Raw genomic sequence first — 14,693 nt, forward strand, 5'->3', positions numbered from 1 at the left:
GGAACAATGAAAAGAAATTAAAAGAATAAATAAAATTTTTAAAAAGAATAAATAAAAATTTTTAAAAAACAATGAATCTGGGAACACTGGAAAAATAAAATAATAAAAAAGGCAAAAAAACTAATGAACTATATGGTGATTAACATAATTATAAATAAATGAATAAATAAATAATTCAATTAGTCAAGGAAGATTTCTATTTTCATTGGGAAAGGATAATAATAAGAACATGGAAGAAAAAGCAAAAATTTCCACAAAGGTTGCTGGAGCAAAGGACTGCCGAAGCCTCCCAGAAAATTTGGCATTGACTATGATTTTCTCCACAGAGAGGAATGGAAGAGGGATCAGAAGGAGCCCCAACCAAGAGTAGGGTGTGGAAGTCTAGGCTGGGTTGTGAAAGCAGTCACAGGTTTTTCTAAGCGCTTATTGGGACATAAATTCTCTGCACATTTGTCATAAGAATTTTGCTGGCAAAAGTCCAAAGAATGTTTATTAACCAATGCCAATTCTTCCTGTTGCTGAGGGAATTAAAAATTGGGGTAAAAATTGAACAGGGGGGCGCCTGGGTGGCTCATAGGGTTGGGCCTCTGCCTTTGGCTCAGGTCATTATCTCAGGGTCCTGGGATCAAGCCCCGCATTGGGCTCTCTGCTCGGCGGGGAGCTTGCTTCCCCTCCTCTCTCTGCCTGCCTCTCTGCCTACTTGTGATCTCTCTCTCTCTGTGTCAAATAAATAAATAAAATCTTAAAAAAAAATAGAGCAGGTGTGTTGGGTGCCTCAGTCCACTAAGAGTCCATCCCTTGATTTCAGCTCAGGTCATAATCTCAGGGTTGTGGGATCGAGCCCCATGTCAGGCTCCACATTGAGCATACAGCCTGCTAAAAAATCTCCCTCTCCCTCTCCCTCAGCCCTCCCCTCCCCCACACTCTCATGCTCTCTCTCTGGAAAAGAAGAGAATAGAACATTTTGGCCAGGTTGCCAGCAGCACACCACTGAATCTGAGCCAGCTGCCATAAAAGGACAACTGCATCTCTCTACTCTAGGTCCCTTCAGCAGACCCTGCAAAGAAGTGTCAGGGGCTGCTGAGGCACAGGGCTTTGTCCTTAGGACCACACATGTTTGTGGGGTTGTCACTCTCTTCTCCAACTTACCTTGTGTTCTGGAGGGTGGATACATCACTGTTGAGGGATGACAATTTGCTTTTCAAAATCCAGAGGGTCATCAGAAAGAGAACTAAATTGACCTTCAGGAAACCACAGAAGCTTTATTGAATAAAATTTCAGTCCGTGACCTGCATCTTAGCCTGTATATCAGTTCCACATTTAAGTCATTTCCATATCAAGCAACAGTGTTAGAGGTTGTAGTTTTAGGAGCAGTCTTAGAAAACCAAACAATGCTGTGATAATCAGGGACCTGCCTGCTCCTGTCACCCCTCTTAAAATTCTGCTTTTCTAATGACCCCCAGTTAAGCATTAAGGATGCTGTGATGTCATCACTCACAGAGAAGATGGCACAAACTGGTCCGAGGAAGCTCCATATAAATCTCTCTCCTGTGTGGAGCCAGCAGCTGAGCAAGAGAGAGAGTAAAAAAAAAAATGCATTAGTCCTTAGGAATATAGAACTACTATATAAATTCGTTCATTCATTCATTCATTCATTCATCAACAAATATTGAGTGAATATTTCATGACACGCTCTGTCATTGACTCTGAAGATACAGTGGTAAAGAAAGTAAACATGGTCGTAAAACCCACAAATCTCACATGGAGCATGAGACACACAATTAGACATACTGTAACAATAAAACAAAAGTATGAGACTGTGAGAATGTATCATTGGATGTCATGCTTAGTTTGGAGTCTGAGGGATTAGTATCATTAAGGAAGATTCCCTAAGGAAACTACATTTTCATCTAAGATACTGACATTGAATGATGTTACTGAGATAAGCAGTGTTGAAGCAAAGACCACAAATGTGTTAACAGATTTTGAGAGTCCTATGAACCTAACATGCTTTAAGGAGCCTTTCTTGCACTGTTCATTTAAATTGGTTTCCATCGGCTGCCAAGCCCACCAACTTAGTTTTGAATGTTTTCATGGTTTTATTGAGGTATATTTTACAGACCATAAAGTTCACCCATTTATACTATACAGCTCACTGATCTTTAGAATATTCACAGAGTTGTGCAACCAGCACCAACATCTAACTTTAGGACATTTTCAACTCCTCAAAGAGAAACTTCACTCACATCAGCAGTCACACTTTCTCACCTCCACACACTCCACTCCCCATCCTCCACCCAGAGCACCATTACTCTGCTGTCTCACTTAATGGATTTGCCTATTCTGAACATTTTACATGTGTGGTATCACGCAGTATGTGGTCTTTCATGACTGGATTCTTTCGGTTAGTATCAAGCTCACAAAGTTCATTCACAGTGCAACATGTTTTTATAGATGAGTAATATTCCTTACTCTTTTTCATAGCTTAGTCATATTCCGCTGGATGGATATGTCACATTTTGTTCATCCATTCATCAGTTGATGGACACTCCAGTTGTTTCCAATTTTCAATAATGCTGTTATGAGCATTCATGTACAAGTTTTTGTGGGAACATATTTCCATTTGTCTCGGGTATATGCCTAGCATGTGGTAGCTGTATATTAAACCCTGTGAGAAACTGTCAAACCATGTTCCCACGTGGTTGCACCATTTTACATTCCAGCCAGCAATGTGTGAGTGTTCCAAATTTTCCACATCCTTGCAAGCACTTTGTCTGTCTTAACCATTTCCACTAATGGGTATACACTAATATCTCAATTGTGGTTTTTGACTTGCGTTTTCCTAATGACTGAGGTTGTTGAACATTGTTTCATGTGCTAATTGGTCAATTACATATCTTCTTTAGAAATGTGTCTATTAAAATATTTTGTCCATTTTTCCAGTTTTTTATTTCTTTAATTGCTACACCCCACAGGCTCAATCTCACAACCCAAGATCACATGCTCCAACAACTGAGCCAGACAACCGCCCTTATTTTGTCCATTTTTTTTCTCCCTTTGGCAGCTTTTGGCAGTTCTTTGGAGGTTTAGAGGAAAGCAAACTGCACCCAGGCATCCGTTTCAGAGAGAAGCCTCAGTCTGTTCCCCTCTGGGTGTTCCAGAGAACATAAACTCCCCCTCTGCTGCCAGCAGAGCATGTCCCCAGTCACAGTCTCAGGGGTTGCAGGAGCTCCCACTTCTACCCCAGTGTTACCAAAACCATGAGAAGTACTAGTCCAGAGAGCTGGCTTCCAGCGGCTACCTCTGCCGCTGCTGTCTGGGCAGGTCCAGACAGCCAGAGAGGTCCCAACCAGAGAGAGCACACTGAGATTTTCTGCTGGCCCTGGCTGGGAGGGTTCAGACTCTTGCCGGTCCTAGAGAGCACTGGCTAGTGCCTGCATGGACCTCTTTCAGGGGAGGGTGTGGAGCGCGACTCAGACCCTGTTCATGCACTGCACGTGCAGAGTGCAAAAGTCTGTGGTTCTAGAGAGCACCGGCTGGTGTCCACACCAGACTCTCTCATGCACACAGCCACCCAGACACTCTCACATGCGCCTGCAGCTCAGGGACCAATGCCTGACTTCTTCGCTGCACTCTGGCTCAGCACCACCAGTGGCCATCCTGGGTCCATGGGCTTAAGTCCCTGTCCCTAACCGCTGCCGGATTCCACCAATTTCCCCTTAAGATCTTTCGCTTTTTTTGAGTGCCTTCAACCAGACTCCAAGCTAATGCTGGTCCCCAATCACAGGGCACTCTTGTATTGGGGTATATTACTTTCCAGTGGGTCGATTCTGGTGGCTCCCTCCCCTTTCCTTTATCTTCTGATATCAGTCCGATGTTCCCGCTCCGCTTTACCTGTCCACTGGTGTTTTCTGCCCCCATAGAGATCCAGAAGTGTATAATTCTAATCTCAGGCTTATTTCATGGGTGATCAGAGTTCTTTGGTAGATAATCCACTCACTTTAGGGGACTGGTTGAAACAGTGCCTCCTACTTCTCTGCCATCTTGCCTCACCCCCTCTTTTTTTTTTATCTAAACTTTATTTTCTCTTTTGCAGTGTTCCAAGATTCATTGTTTATGCATCACACCCAGTGCTCCGTGAAACACGTGCCCTCCTTAATACCCAGCACCAGGCTCACCCATCCCCCCATCCCCTCCCCTCCAAAACCCTGTTTGTTTCTCAGAGTCCACAGTCTCTCATGGTTCATTTCCCCCTCTGATTTCCCCCAACTCACCTCACTATTTTGTCCATTTCTAAACTGAGTTATTTGTCTCTGGTTGTTAAGTTATTCAATTTAATTTTAACAACAGCACAAATCAGATGTTCTCTTACGATCACAGATTGGTAACTAATGCATAGAGAGATTAGGACTTTGGCTGAAGGTTTTATGGATCCACAGTGACAAAATTCACTTTTGATCCTACATTAGGATAAAGTAGAGAGTGAGCAGAGCCTTTCAGAACACTAGAGAGTGTGAAAGTCCATTTAAGGACAACCAAAGTCTATACTGAAGTATAGACTAAAAAGAAAATTAGTAAGGGGAGCCTCGAAGGTTCAGTCAGTTAAGCATCTGCCTTTGGTTCGGGTCATGATCTCAGGGTCCTGGGATGGAGCCCAGCATTGGACCGACTACTCATCAGAGAGCCTGCTTCTCCATCTCCTTCTGCCCCTTCCACCTGGTCGTGCCCTCTCTTGCTATTTCTCTCTCTCTTTCTCTCTCTCTAATAAATAAATAAAATCTAAAAAGAAGGAGGAGGAGGAGGAGGAGGAGGAGGAGGAATCATGTAGGCAAGAAAGAACTGAAGTACCCATGAAAGACACCTGAAAAAGCTCAGCTGCTGTAGGTGAACATAAGCTTTAGTAGCATGTTGTGCTTAGGAGTGAAGGTCCTGGTAACTGACTTCCTGATGGAGGAGTAAGGGCCTTGGGGAACTTGCTCTCCTTTTAAAACAACAAAAGTACACACAGAACAATGAAAACCACCTATTTCAAAACTCTGGCAATTACCCAAAACCACAGAACAAATTGAATATAGTCTATCCAAGAGAACTCACTAAACCTCAGTAAGACTGGGGAGAAGGAAATCTGGGAAGGTTTAACTTGGAGCCCAGTGGTGCCGCAGCCAAAAGGAGAGAACACTGAAGACAATGGAGAGATCTATTTTTTGGAGCTCCGTTAAAAGTTTCATCATCTCTCCTAGAACACAACCTATACTTTTTTCTAACTCGTAGTCCCCTCACTTTTTACTCTCTAAATTTGGTGGCTATTTGATTTGACTGAGAATTTGTGAGGGAGAGGGAAGCCTACTCTAGGGCGTTACCGATACAACAGCAAACTACTCTCACATCACCAGCTGTCTAGGCCTATAATTTTAAGTGGGATCAACAAGAATTTGTCCAGCAATTTAAAAGTAAATACTGGAGAACCAAGGACCATAACAAATTTTGAAAACCTCTGAAACATTCCTCTAAGTCTAAGGATGCACAAGGATATGCCTCACTCAAAAAAGTCATGGGGATGCACCTCAATGCTTATAGCAGCGATGTCCACAATAGTCAAAATATGGAAAGAGCCCAGATGTCCATCGACAGATGAATGGATAAAGAAGATGTGGCCTATGGGGCGCCTGGGTGGCTCAGTGGGTTAAGCCTCTGCCTTCGGCTCGGGTCATGATCTCAGGGTCCTGGGATTGAGCCCCGAATCGGGCTCTCTGCTCAGCAGGGAGCCTGCTTCCCCCCTCTCTCTGCCTGCCTCTCTGCCTTCTTGTGATCTCTCTCTCTCTCTCTCATCTTTCAAATAAATAAATAAATAAAAATCTTTTTAAAAATAAATAAAATGGAGATATTAAAAAAAAGAAGAAGATGTGGCCTATACATATGATGGAATATCAATCAGCCATCAAAAGGAATGGAATCTTGACATTTACAATGACATGGATGGAAATAGAGAGTATTATGCTAAGTGAATTAAGTCAGTCAAAGAAAGAAAAATACCTCATGATTTCACTCATATGTGGAATTTAAGAAACAAAACAGATGAACACTGGGGAAGGGAAAAAATAAAATAACACAAAATCACAAGGGCGGACAAACTGTAAGAGACTCTTAACTGAGGGTTGCTGGAAGGAAGGTGGGTGGGAGGATGGGTGGGTAAGTGGGTGATGGGAATTAAGGACGGCGTTTGATGTAATGACACTGAGTGTTACAAACAAACCATGAATCACTAAATTACACCTCTGAAACTAGTAATACACTACATGTTAATTAAATTAAATTTAAATTAAAAATGTTGGGGAAGGGATAGGGTGGTTTGGTTATGGACATTGGGGAGGGTATGTGCCATGGGGAGTGCTGTGAACAGTGTAAGACTGATGATTCACAGACTTGTAGCCCTGAAGCAAATAATACATTATATATTAATTTAAAAAGAAGAAGAATTCCAAATATTCTATCTAATGAATAAATAAATAATGTTTTTAAAAAGACATGGGGAAAAAAGAAAGCACTAGTCTCTCACCTCTGACTTACCTTGAGGCTTTGTGCAATCAGAAAGTGAAAGCTAAGGCTGTTATGTAAACTATCTTAAGTTTGAAGGTGTGCCTTATCACACAGATACCTTTGTAAAAGAATGCAAAGCATTATGTAAATGTTCTGAAGAAACGTTAGGTGGCCATTAAACTCTACTGACCCAGATGTCACTTCACCCTAGGAACCCAGAATTAAAAATAAAAATAAGTACTTTAATAAAGCTAGCAGAGAATTCAGAGGTCACACACTGCAAGGAATGACCAATCTACAGAATTAGTCCAGGAAAGTCACTAAACAAACAAATAAAACATCAACAAACCAGAAACAACAATGTATTTGGGAAGGTGGAGGAATCTGATAACAGAGGTGTTACAATACATTATCTAAAACATCAAGGTTTTATTTTTTTTCAGTGTTCCAAGATGCATTGTTTATGTACCACACCCAGCACCCCATGTAATTCGTGCCCTCCTCAATACCCACCACCAGGCTCACACATCCCTCACATGCCTTCCCTTCAAAACCCTCAGTTCGTTTCTCAGAGTCCACAGTCTCTCATGGTTCATCTCCCCCTCCGATTTCCCCCAACTCACTTTTCCTTTCCTTCTCCTAATGTCCTCCATGTTATTCCTTATGCTCCACAAGTAAGTGAAACCATATGATAATTGACTCTCTCTGCTTGACTTATTTCACTCAAAATAATCTGCTCCAGTCCGGTCTACGTTGATATAAATAAAGAAGATATGGTCCATATATACAATGGAATATTATGCCTCCATCAGAAAGGATAAAATATTGAGTTTAACCAAAAATGTATGGTCTATACAAAGAAACAGGAAAATGTGCAACTGACAGAAAAAAATCAGTCAAAAGAAAATGTTTCTGAAGAGGCACAGATTTCAAACTTTGTAGATAAAGTCTTTAAATCAGTTATTCTAAATATATTAAAAACACTAAACCATGAGAGACTATGGACTCTGAAAAACAACCTGAGGGTTTTGAAGGGGCAGGGGGTGGGAGGTTGGGGGAACCAGGTGGTGGGTATTAGGGAGGGCACAGATTGCGTGGAGCACTGGGTGTGGTGAAAAAACAATGAATACTGTTACGCTGAAAAGAAATAAAAAATTTAAAAAAAAACACTAAACCATGTCTAAAAAACTAAAGGAAAGAATGCCTGGGTGACTCATTCAGTCAACCATCTGCCTCTAGATTTGGCCTCAGGTCATGATCTTGAGATCATGGGATAGAGACCTGCAGCAGGCTCCACACTGAGTTTGGAGCCTGCTTGGGATTCTCTGTCTCTCCCTCTGTCCCTCCCCCACTCACGCTTGCACACTTGCTCTCTTCCTCTCTCTAAAAGAAAAGAAAAGAAAGAAACAATTAAAAACTAAAGGAAAATATGACAACAATGTCTCACCAAATAAAGACTATGGATGTCAACCTTTTATCTGTAAAGGTTGATATCCAAGATCTATAAAGAACTCCTCAAACTCAACAAACACAAAACTGATAATCATATCAACAAATGGGCAGAAGATATGAACAGACACTTCTCCAGTGAAGACATACAAATGGCTACCAGACACATGAAAAAATGTTCATCATCACTAGCCATCAGGGAGATTCAAATCAAAACCACATTGAGATACCACCTTACACCAGTTAGAATGGCCAAAATTAGCAAGACAGGAAACAACGTGTGTTGGAGAGGATGTGGAGAAAGGGGAACCCTCTTCCACTGTTGGTGGGAATGCAAACTGGTGCAGCCACTTTGGAGAACAGTGTGGAGATTCCTCAGGAAATTAAAAATAGATCTTCCCTATGACCCTGCAATTGCACTGCTGGGTATTTACCCCAAAGATACAGATGGAGTGAAAAGAAGGGCCATCTGTACCCCAATGTTTATAGCAGCAATGGCCACGGTCGCCAAACTGTGGAAAGAACCAAGATGCCCTTCAACGGATGAATGGATAAGGAAGATGTGGTCCATATACACTATGGAGTATTATGCCTCCATCAGAAAGGACGAATACCCAACTTTTGTAGCAACATGGACAGGACTGGAAGAGATTATGCTGAGTGAAATAAGTCAAACAGAGAAAGTCAAGTATCATATGGTTTCACTTATTGGTGGAGCATAAGAAATAATATAGAGGACAAGGGTAGATGGAGAGGAGAAGGGAGTTGAGGGAAATTGGAAGGGGAGGTGAACCATGAGAGACTATGGACTCTGAAAAACAACCTGAGGGTTTTGAAGGGGCGGGGTGGGAGGGTGGGGGAACCAGGTGGTGGGTATTAGGGAGGGCACAGATTGCATGGAGCACTGGGTGTGGTGAAAAAACAATGAATACTGTTACGCTGAAAATAAATAAAAAATTTTAAAAAAAAAATTAAATAAATAAATAAATAAATAAATAAAGACTATGGATGAAACAATAGATATCATGTATGGAACCAAATACTAATTCTCCAGATGAGAAATGCAGTAACTGAAATGAAAAATTCATCAGAAGGGGTCAACAATAGATTGGAGCTGGTAAAAGAAAAAAAATTAATAAATTTGAATATAGGTCAATAGAAATTATACTCTCTGAGGAACAGAAAGAAAATAGAATGAAGAAAAATGAACAGAACCTCAGAGACTTGTGACACAGGACCAAGTGCAACAGCACACACGTAATGGAGTCCCAGAAGAAGACAAAGCTAAAGGGCAGAAAAATGCTTGAAGAGTGAAGTTAGAACTTTCCAAATGTGAATAAAAATGTCAATCTACATATCCAAGAAGCCCAGTGAACTACAAGTAGAATAAACTCACAGAACAGCTTCAGTAGAATGGGTAAAATTTCTTCTTTAAATGTTTGGTAGAATTCCCCCAGGAAGCCATCTGACCCTGAACTTTGATGAGCACTGGTTGTTATACGTAACTAATGAATCATGGAACACTACATCAAAAACTAATTGTGTGCTATACAGTGGCTAACTGAACATAATAAAAATAAATAAATAAATAAAATCTTTTTTAAAATCTAAAAAAAAAAAAAGAATAAACCCGAAGAGATCCACACCAAAACACATCATAGACCTACTGCCAAAAACAAAGACAAAATCTTTAGTGGCAAGAGAAAATTGATTTTTCACATACAAGAGATCCTCAGGATGCCTGGGTGGCTCATTCAGTTAAGGGGCTGCTTCAGCTCAGCTCATGATCCCAGGGTCCTGGGATTGAGTGCTGCATTAGGCTCCCTACTCAACAGGGAGTCTGCTTCTCCATCTCCCTCTGCCGCTCCCCCTGCTTGTTCTCTCTCACTCGTTCTGTCAATTAAATAAACAAAATCTTCATTAAAGAGAGAGATCCTCAGTAAGTGGTTCCTGGGTGGTTTAGTGAGTTAAGCATCCAACTCTTGATTTTGGCTCAGATCATGATTTTAGAGTCATAAGATCAAGCTTCACATCAGGCTCCTTCCTGGGCATAGACCCTGCATAAGATTCTCTCTCTCCCTCTGCCCTTCCTCTCATCCCTTCTCTCCCTCTCATTCTCAAAAAAAAAAAAAAAAAGAGAGAGAGAGAGAGAGAGAGATCCTCAAAAGATGAACAAAACCTTCTTGTCTGAGATTATGGAGGTCAGACAGCTATGGAATAATATCTTCAAATTGTCAAAAAAAATGATTGTCAACCAAGACATCCACATCCAGCTAAATTCTCCTTGAAAAAAAATGAAGAAATTAAGGCATTTCAAGAAAAACAAAAATAATTCTTCCTTGCTAAACTGTCCAACAAGAAATACTGAATGAGTCCTTCAGGCTGATAGGAAAGGACACTAGAGGGCGCCTGGGTGGCTCGGTGGGTTAAAGCCTGTGCCTTCCGCTCAGGTCATGACCTCAAGGTCCTGGGACCGAGCTCCTCATCAGGCTCTGTGCTCAGCAGGGAGCCTGCTTCCCCTCTCTCTCTCTGCCTGCCTCTCTGTCTACTTGTGATCTTTGTCTGTCAAATAAATAAATAAATATCTTTAAAAAAAAAAAAAAAGAAAGAAAAAGGAAAGACCACTAGATTGTAACTTGAATCCAAACAAAGAGAGCACCAGTAAAAGAACTATGTAGGAATTATGAAAAAATGCTATATTTTTGTTTGTAACTCTTTTGTTTTTCTGTTTTAAATGATCACTGCACAGAGCAATACTTATAAAACTGTGTCAGTGGGCTTTATAAGATACAAACATATAATTTTAGAAGGAGAAAACGAATGTAGGAATATTAGGTTGCACATGGTTTTAGATGTGACATCCTAAGCATGAGCAAAAGAAAAAAAGTGAACTTCATCAAAATTAAAAACTCCTGCTTTAAAGGGCATTATCGAGAAAGTGAAAAGACACAGGTTTATAGAAAATATTTGCAAATCACATATCAAGGAGGCACGAGCATCCAGGATATATTAAGAACTCAAAACTTCAACCATAAAAAGACAAATAATCCAATTTAAAAGTGGTCAAGAGACTTGAAAAGGCATTTCTCCAAAGAAGGTAGGCAGATTGGTCAATAAGAACAGGAAATGCTGCTCGGTACCACTAGTTAGTAGGAAATTGCAACTCTAAACCTCAATGCGATATCACTTCAAACTCATGTGGAGGGCTAACATTCAAAATGTAGAAAAGCAAGTGTTGATGATGTTTAGAAATTAGAGCCCGCACTTAAAGACTGCTTGTGTGATGCTAACGGGGGGCAGATACTTGGGAAAACGCATGGCGGTTTGTCTAAATGCTAAACATAGATGTGCCATGTGATCCAGCAATCCCACAAGTGGATATATACCCAAAACAAATGAAAATATACATTCACACAAAAACTTACACATGTATATTTATGGCAGCCTCATTCATAATGGCAAAACCTGGAAGCAATCTAAGAGCCTATCAAATGACACATACACAAAATGTAGTATCATTATAATGGAAAATTACTTGAGAAACAATACCACCACCAGGAGGAACTGACACAATACTTGCAACAACAACGTGGGTGAGTCCTGAAAGCACCTTACAAAGGGAAAGAACGCAGTCACAAGAGACCACACGTATGATTTCATCTACGTCAAACATCCAGAACAGGCAGATCCATAGAGACAGAGGGTAGATCAGTGGTGGCGGGGAGAGGGGTGGAGGTGGGTAACAGGATGAGGAGGGAATGTTGTGCAGGAGTTGAAAGTGTTCCAGAATTAACATTTGTGGTGATTGCCACAAAGGTTAATTTGTCACAATGGCTCTGTGATTGTTCTAAAAAACACTAGTCTGTACAGTTTTAAAGGGTCAATTTTACAGTATGTGAAATATATTTCAATAAAAACATTAAAAAAAATTCTGAGAAACAAACTGAGGGTTTTGGAGGGGAGGGGTTGGGGAGTTAGGTGAGCCTGGTGGTGGGTATTAAGGAGGGCACGTATTGCATGGAGCACTGGGTATGGTACATAAACAATGAATCTTAGAACACTGAAAAAATAAAATTAAATTTTTTTGAAAATGTGAAACTGAGTATTAAATGTGAAGATAATAGAGTATAAGCTCTGTCACTTACTAGCCATGCACCCTGGGGTATCTAATTAAACTATCTGTGGCTCAGTTTATTCTTCTGTAAAATGGGGCAAATGACTGTACCTTCTTCATAGTATTAGTGTGAGCATTGAGAGAGAGAACACATACAAAAATGGTTATAAAAATGCATGCCATAAAGTAAGCACCATATAAATCTTAACTACAATACAATCTATTACTTCATTATTTAAATCACCTCTCCTTTTCCAAATAAAAACATTGGAACATCCTAAAGAATTTAGACAAAGAAGTAGATTCAATTTTTCTAAATGGTGTCCTAAGCACTTCTCTGGCTTCAGTTTTGTTATTCGAAGGACAGAGCTTTAAAGGACACACTACTTAATTATTATAATTTTCTACCAGAAAAATGTCCTAAGGATTATTACTTCATGCGCCTTCTCTTATTATGATCAGGCATAATTTTTAAAAAATGCTACTCTGGCTCTAGTGGTCGCCATGATCATGTAGGGAATTTGCATTTACCGCGTGGGAGTTCCATAAAGGTAAGGCCTGGATGCTGCAGAAATGGCCACAATTACAGCCGGGACTCCATAGCCCACAGGGAACATGAGCTTCTTCATGAACTTCCTCACGCTGGAGTAGTTGACCACCGTCAGGTTGCGAGCAGTGAGGAAGAGATTCAGACCCTCCAGCAGCATCCAGGTGAAGGAGGCCAGGTAGAGATAGTGTAGGGCACCTGCAGTGATGGCGCACAGCACCTGGGGGAGGAGAATGGTGTCACCAGGAGGGATTGTCAGGGAGGAGGGTGGCCCCAGGTCCCTTCCCATATCTTGCCACTTAGGAGAAGTCCAATGTGTATAAAGAAGTTGTTAAGAAAAGGTTTCCTTTCTAGTTTTGTCAATGTGAAATAGGCTACTTACTCTTCAAGACTTCCCTGAGACCCAAAGCCATTTTATTAAGGTATCATTGCAGCACGGCTCCATGAACTGAGCACCCCTGGGGCAGAGCAGGGGCTCCTCTGTGACAGTGTCATTACCTTGATCTCGGTCTGGTCGATGGCCGTGAGGAAGAGCAGGTGGGCCAGGAAGAGGCAGATTGAGAGCTGCAGGTGGATCGAGGTGCTGGTGTTCTGGATGGTTTTGCACAGCAGGAAGGTGAGGGCTGCCAGGAGTAGGCACAGCAGAGAGATGCCCAGCCCCACATGGGTGATCACAGCCAGCCCAGGACGCTCCTCCTGGGACCCAGCAAAAGAGAAGCATGGAGGACATCACCATCACATTTTCCTGCCCTGAGTAATGACTCTTCCATTATTTAAAAAAAATACTTTGGCGCAGCAACATCAAGAGTGAGGACCCAGGAAAATTTGTTATGTTATTGGGTAAATTCTTCCAGGTTCGGATTGCTAGAATTCTATGGGATTCTGACCTGATTCGGATCCTGCAAGAATTGAGGGCTAGGAGAGTCCTTACTCAAGACAAAGCCCCAGAACTCACAAAGGTTTGTTTTACTTACAGGTCACCTGCATGAGATTTTTGTTTCAGTGATCCAGAGGAAGTAACCAGCTCACCTGGACAGGGGAGCAGGCAAACATAACTGCTAATCTACCTGTACTCACTGGCTTCCCTGTCCCTCTGATGTCTGCCACCACCATACCTTCTCTTCTATAACCCCTTTGCAGTCCTGCCCTGAAGCCCCCTGTGGTAAGTAGAACTCTAATTCAGCAGAAAGAGAAGGTGTACACACTTCTTCCAGGTTCTCAGATAAAAGCCAATTTGTGTGTTGTGAAGAGATTTTGCAGCTGGAATTCAGGTCCTATATCAGTAAACTTTTCTAAAAGAGGGGTTTATCCTGGGTGGGCCTGATCTAATCAGTGAGCCCCCAAAAGCTCTGGGCTCTTCTTGGAGAAAAAGATTCCAAGTTTGAGAGCGTTTCTGATGAGAGAGCTCCTCCTGCTGGCCTCTGAATAGAAATGCTGAGACACTGTGAGGGCTACCAGAGAAGGAATACAGGCAACCTCTGGTAGCTGAGCAGGGTCCCTGCTCACAGGTAGCTAGAAAGTGGAACCCCAGTCCTATGGCTGCAAGGAACTGCATCCTGCCAGCAACCAGGGGGCTCACAGGAGGACCTGAGCCTCAGAGAAAAATGCAGCTCAGGTGCATTGTAAGACCCAGAACAACTCAGCTACACCATGCCCCGCGGCTGCCCCAAAGTAACCATGAGATATACATTTATGTTTTTTTAAAGCCTTTACACATGAGGAAATATGTTACAGAGCAATAGGCATGGAATGCAACCCCTCTCCGGGCTCTCACCTGCGCACCGTAGTGGTCCATGAGAATGGCAAAGCTGCTGAGGTGGGTGCACTGGCAGGTGGTGCTGGTGCCTGTAGTGGTCACCATCCTGCAGCCTCTAGTGGACCAATGACCACAGCCACCCTGACTGTGCTCCCAGAAGACGCAGAACACCTTTTGTGTTGGCCCAGGGCTCACTGACTATAGGAAGAGAGTGTAGGTGGGAGCTCATGTTTCTGGTGCTCAGAAATGCTTATCCAAAGCTGGCTTGCAAAGGGCTTTCCTGGGGAAAG

General features: G+C 42.0%; 1 protein-coding gene across 1 annotated transcript in view; it reads right to left on the bottom strand.

Moving 5' to 3' along the window:
• ADGRE2 (adhesion G protein-coupled receptor E2) overlaps nucleotides 1–14,693 on the bottom strand; it is a gene marked incomplete at its 5' end in the record, with an annotated part of 44,128 nt that overhangs the window by 7,777 nt on the left and 21,658 nt on the right. The window contains 5 exons of the mRNA XM_080803962.1: nucleotides 1,150–1,241; nucleotides 1,499–1,565; nucleotides 12,632–12,867; nucleotides 13,146–13,343; nucleotides 14,422–14,601. Coding sequence (XP_080660088.1) covers nucleotides 1,150–1,241; nucleotides 1,499–1,565; nucleotides 12,632–12,867; nucleotides 13,146–13,343; nucleotides 14,422–14,601 — 773 coding nt within the window. The remainder of the gene's footprint in view (nucleotides 1–1,149; nucleotides 1,242–1,498; nucleotides 1,566–12,631; nucleotides 12,868–13,145; nucleotides 13,344–14,421; nucleotides 14,602–14,693) is intronic.

The sequence above is a fragment of the Martes martes genome (genome assembly GCF_963455335.1).
Source record: "Martes martes genome assembly, chromosome: 1".
NCBI lineage: Eukaryota > Metazoa > Chordata > Mammalia > Carnivora > Mustelidae > Martes > Martes martes.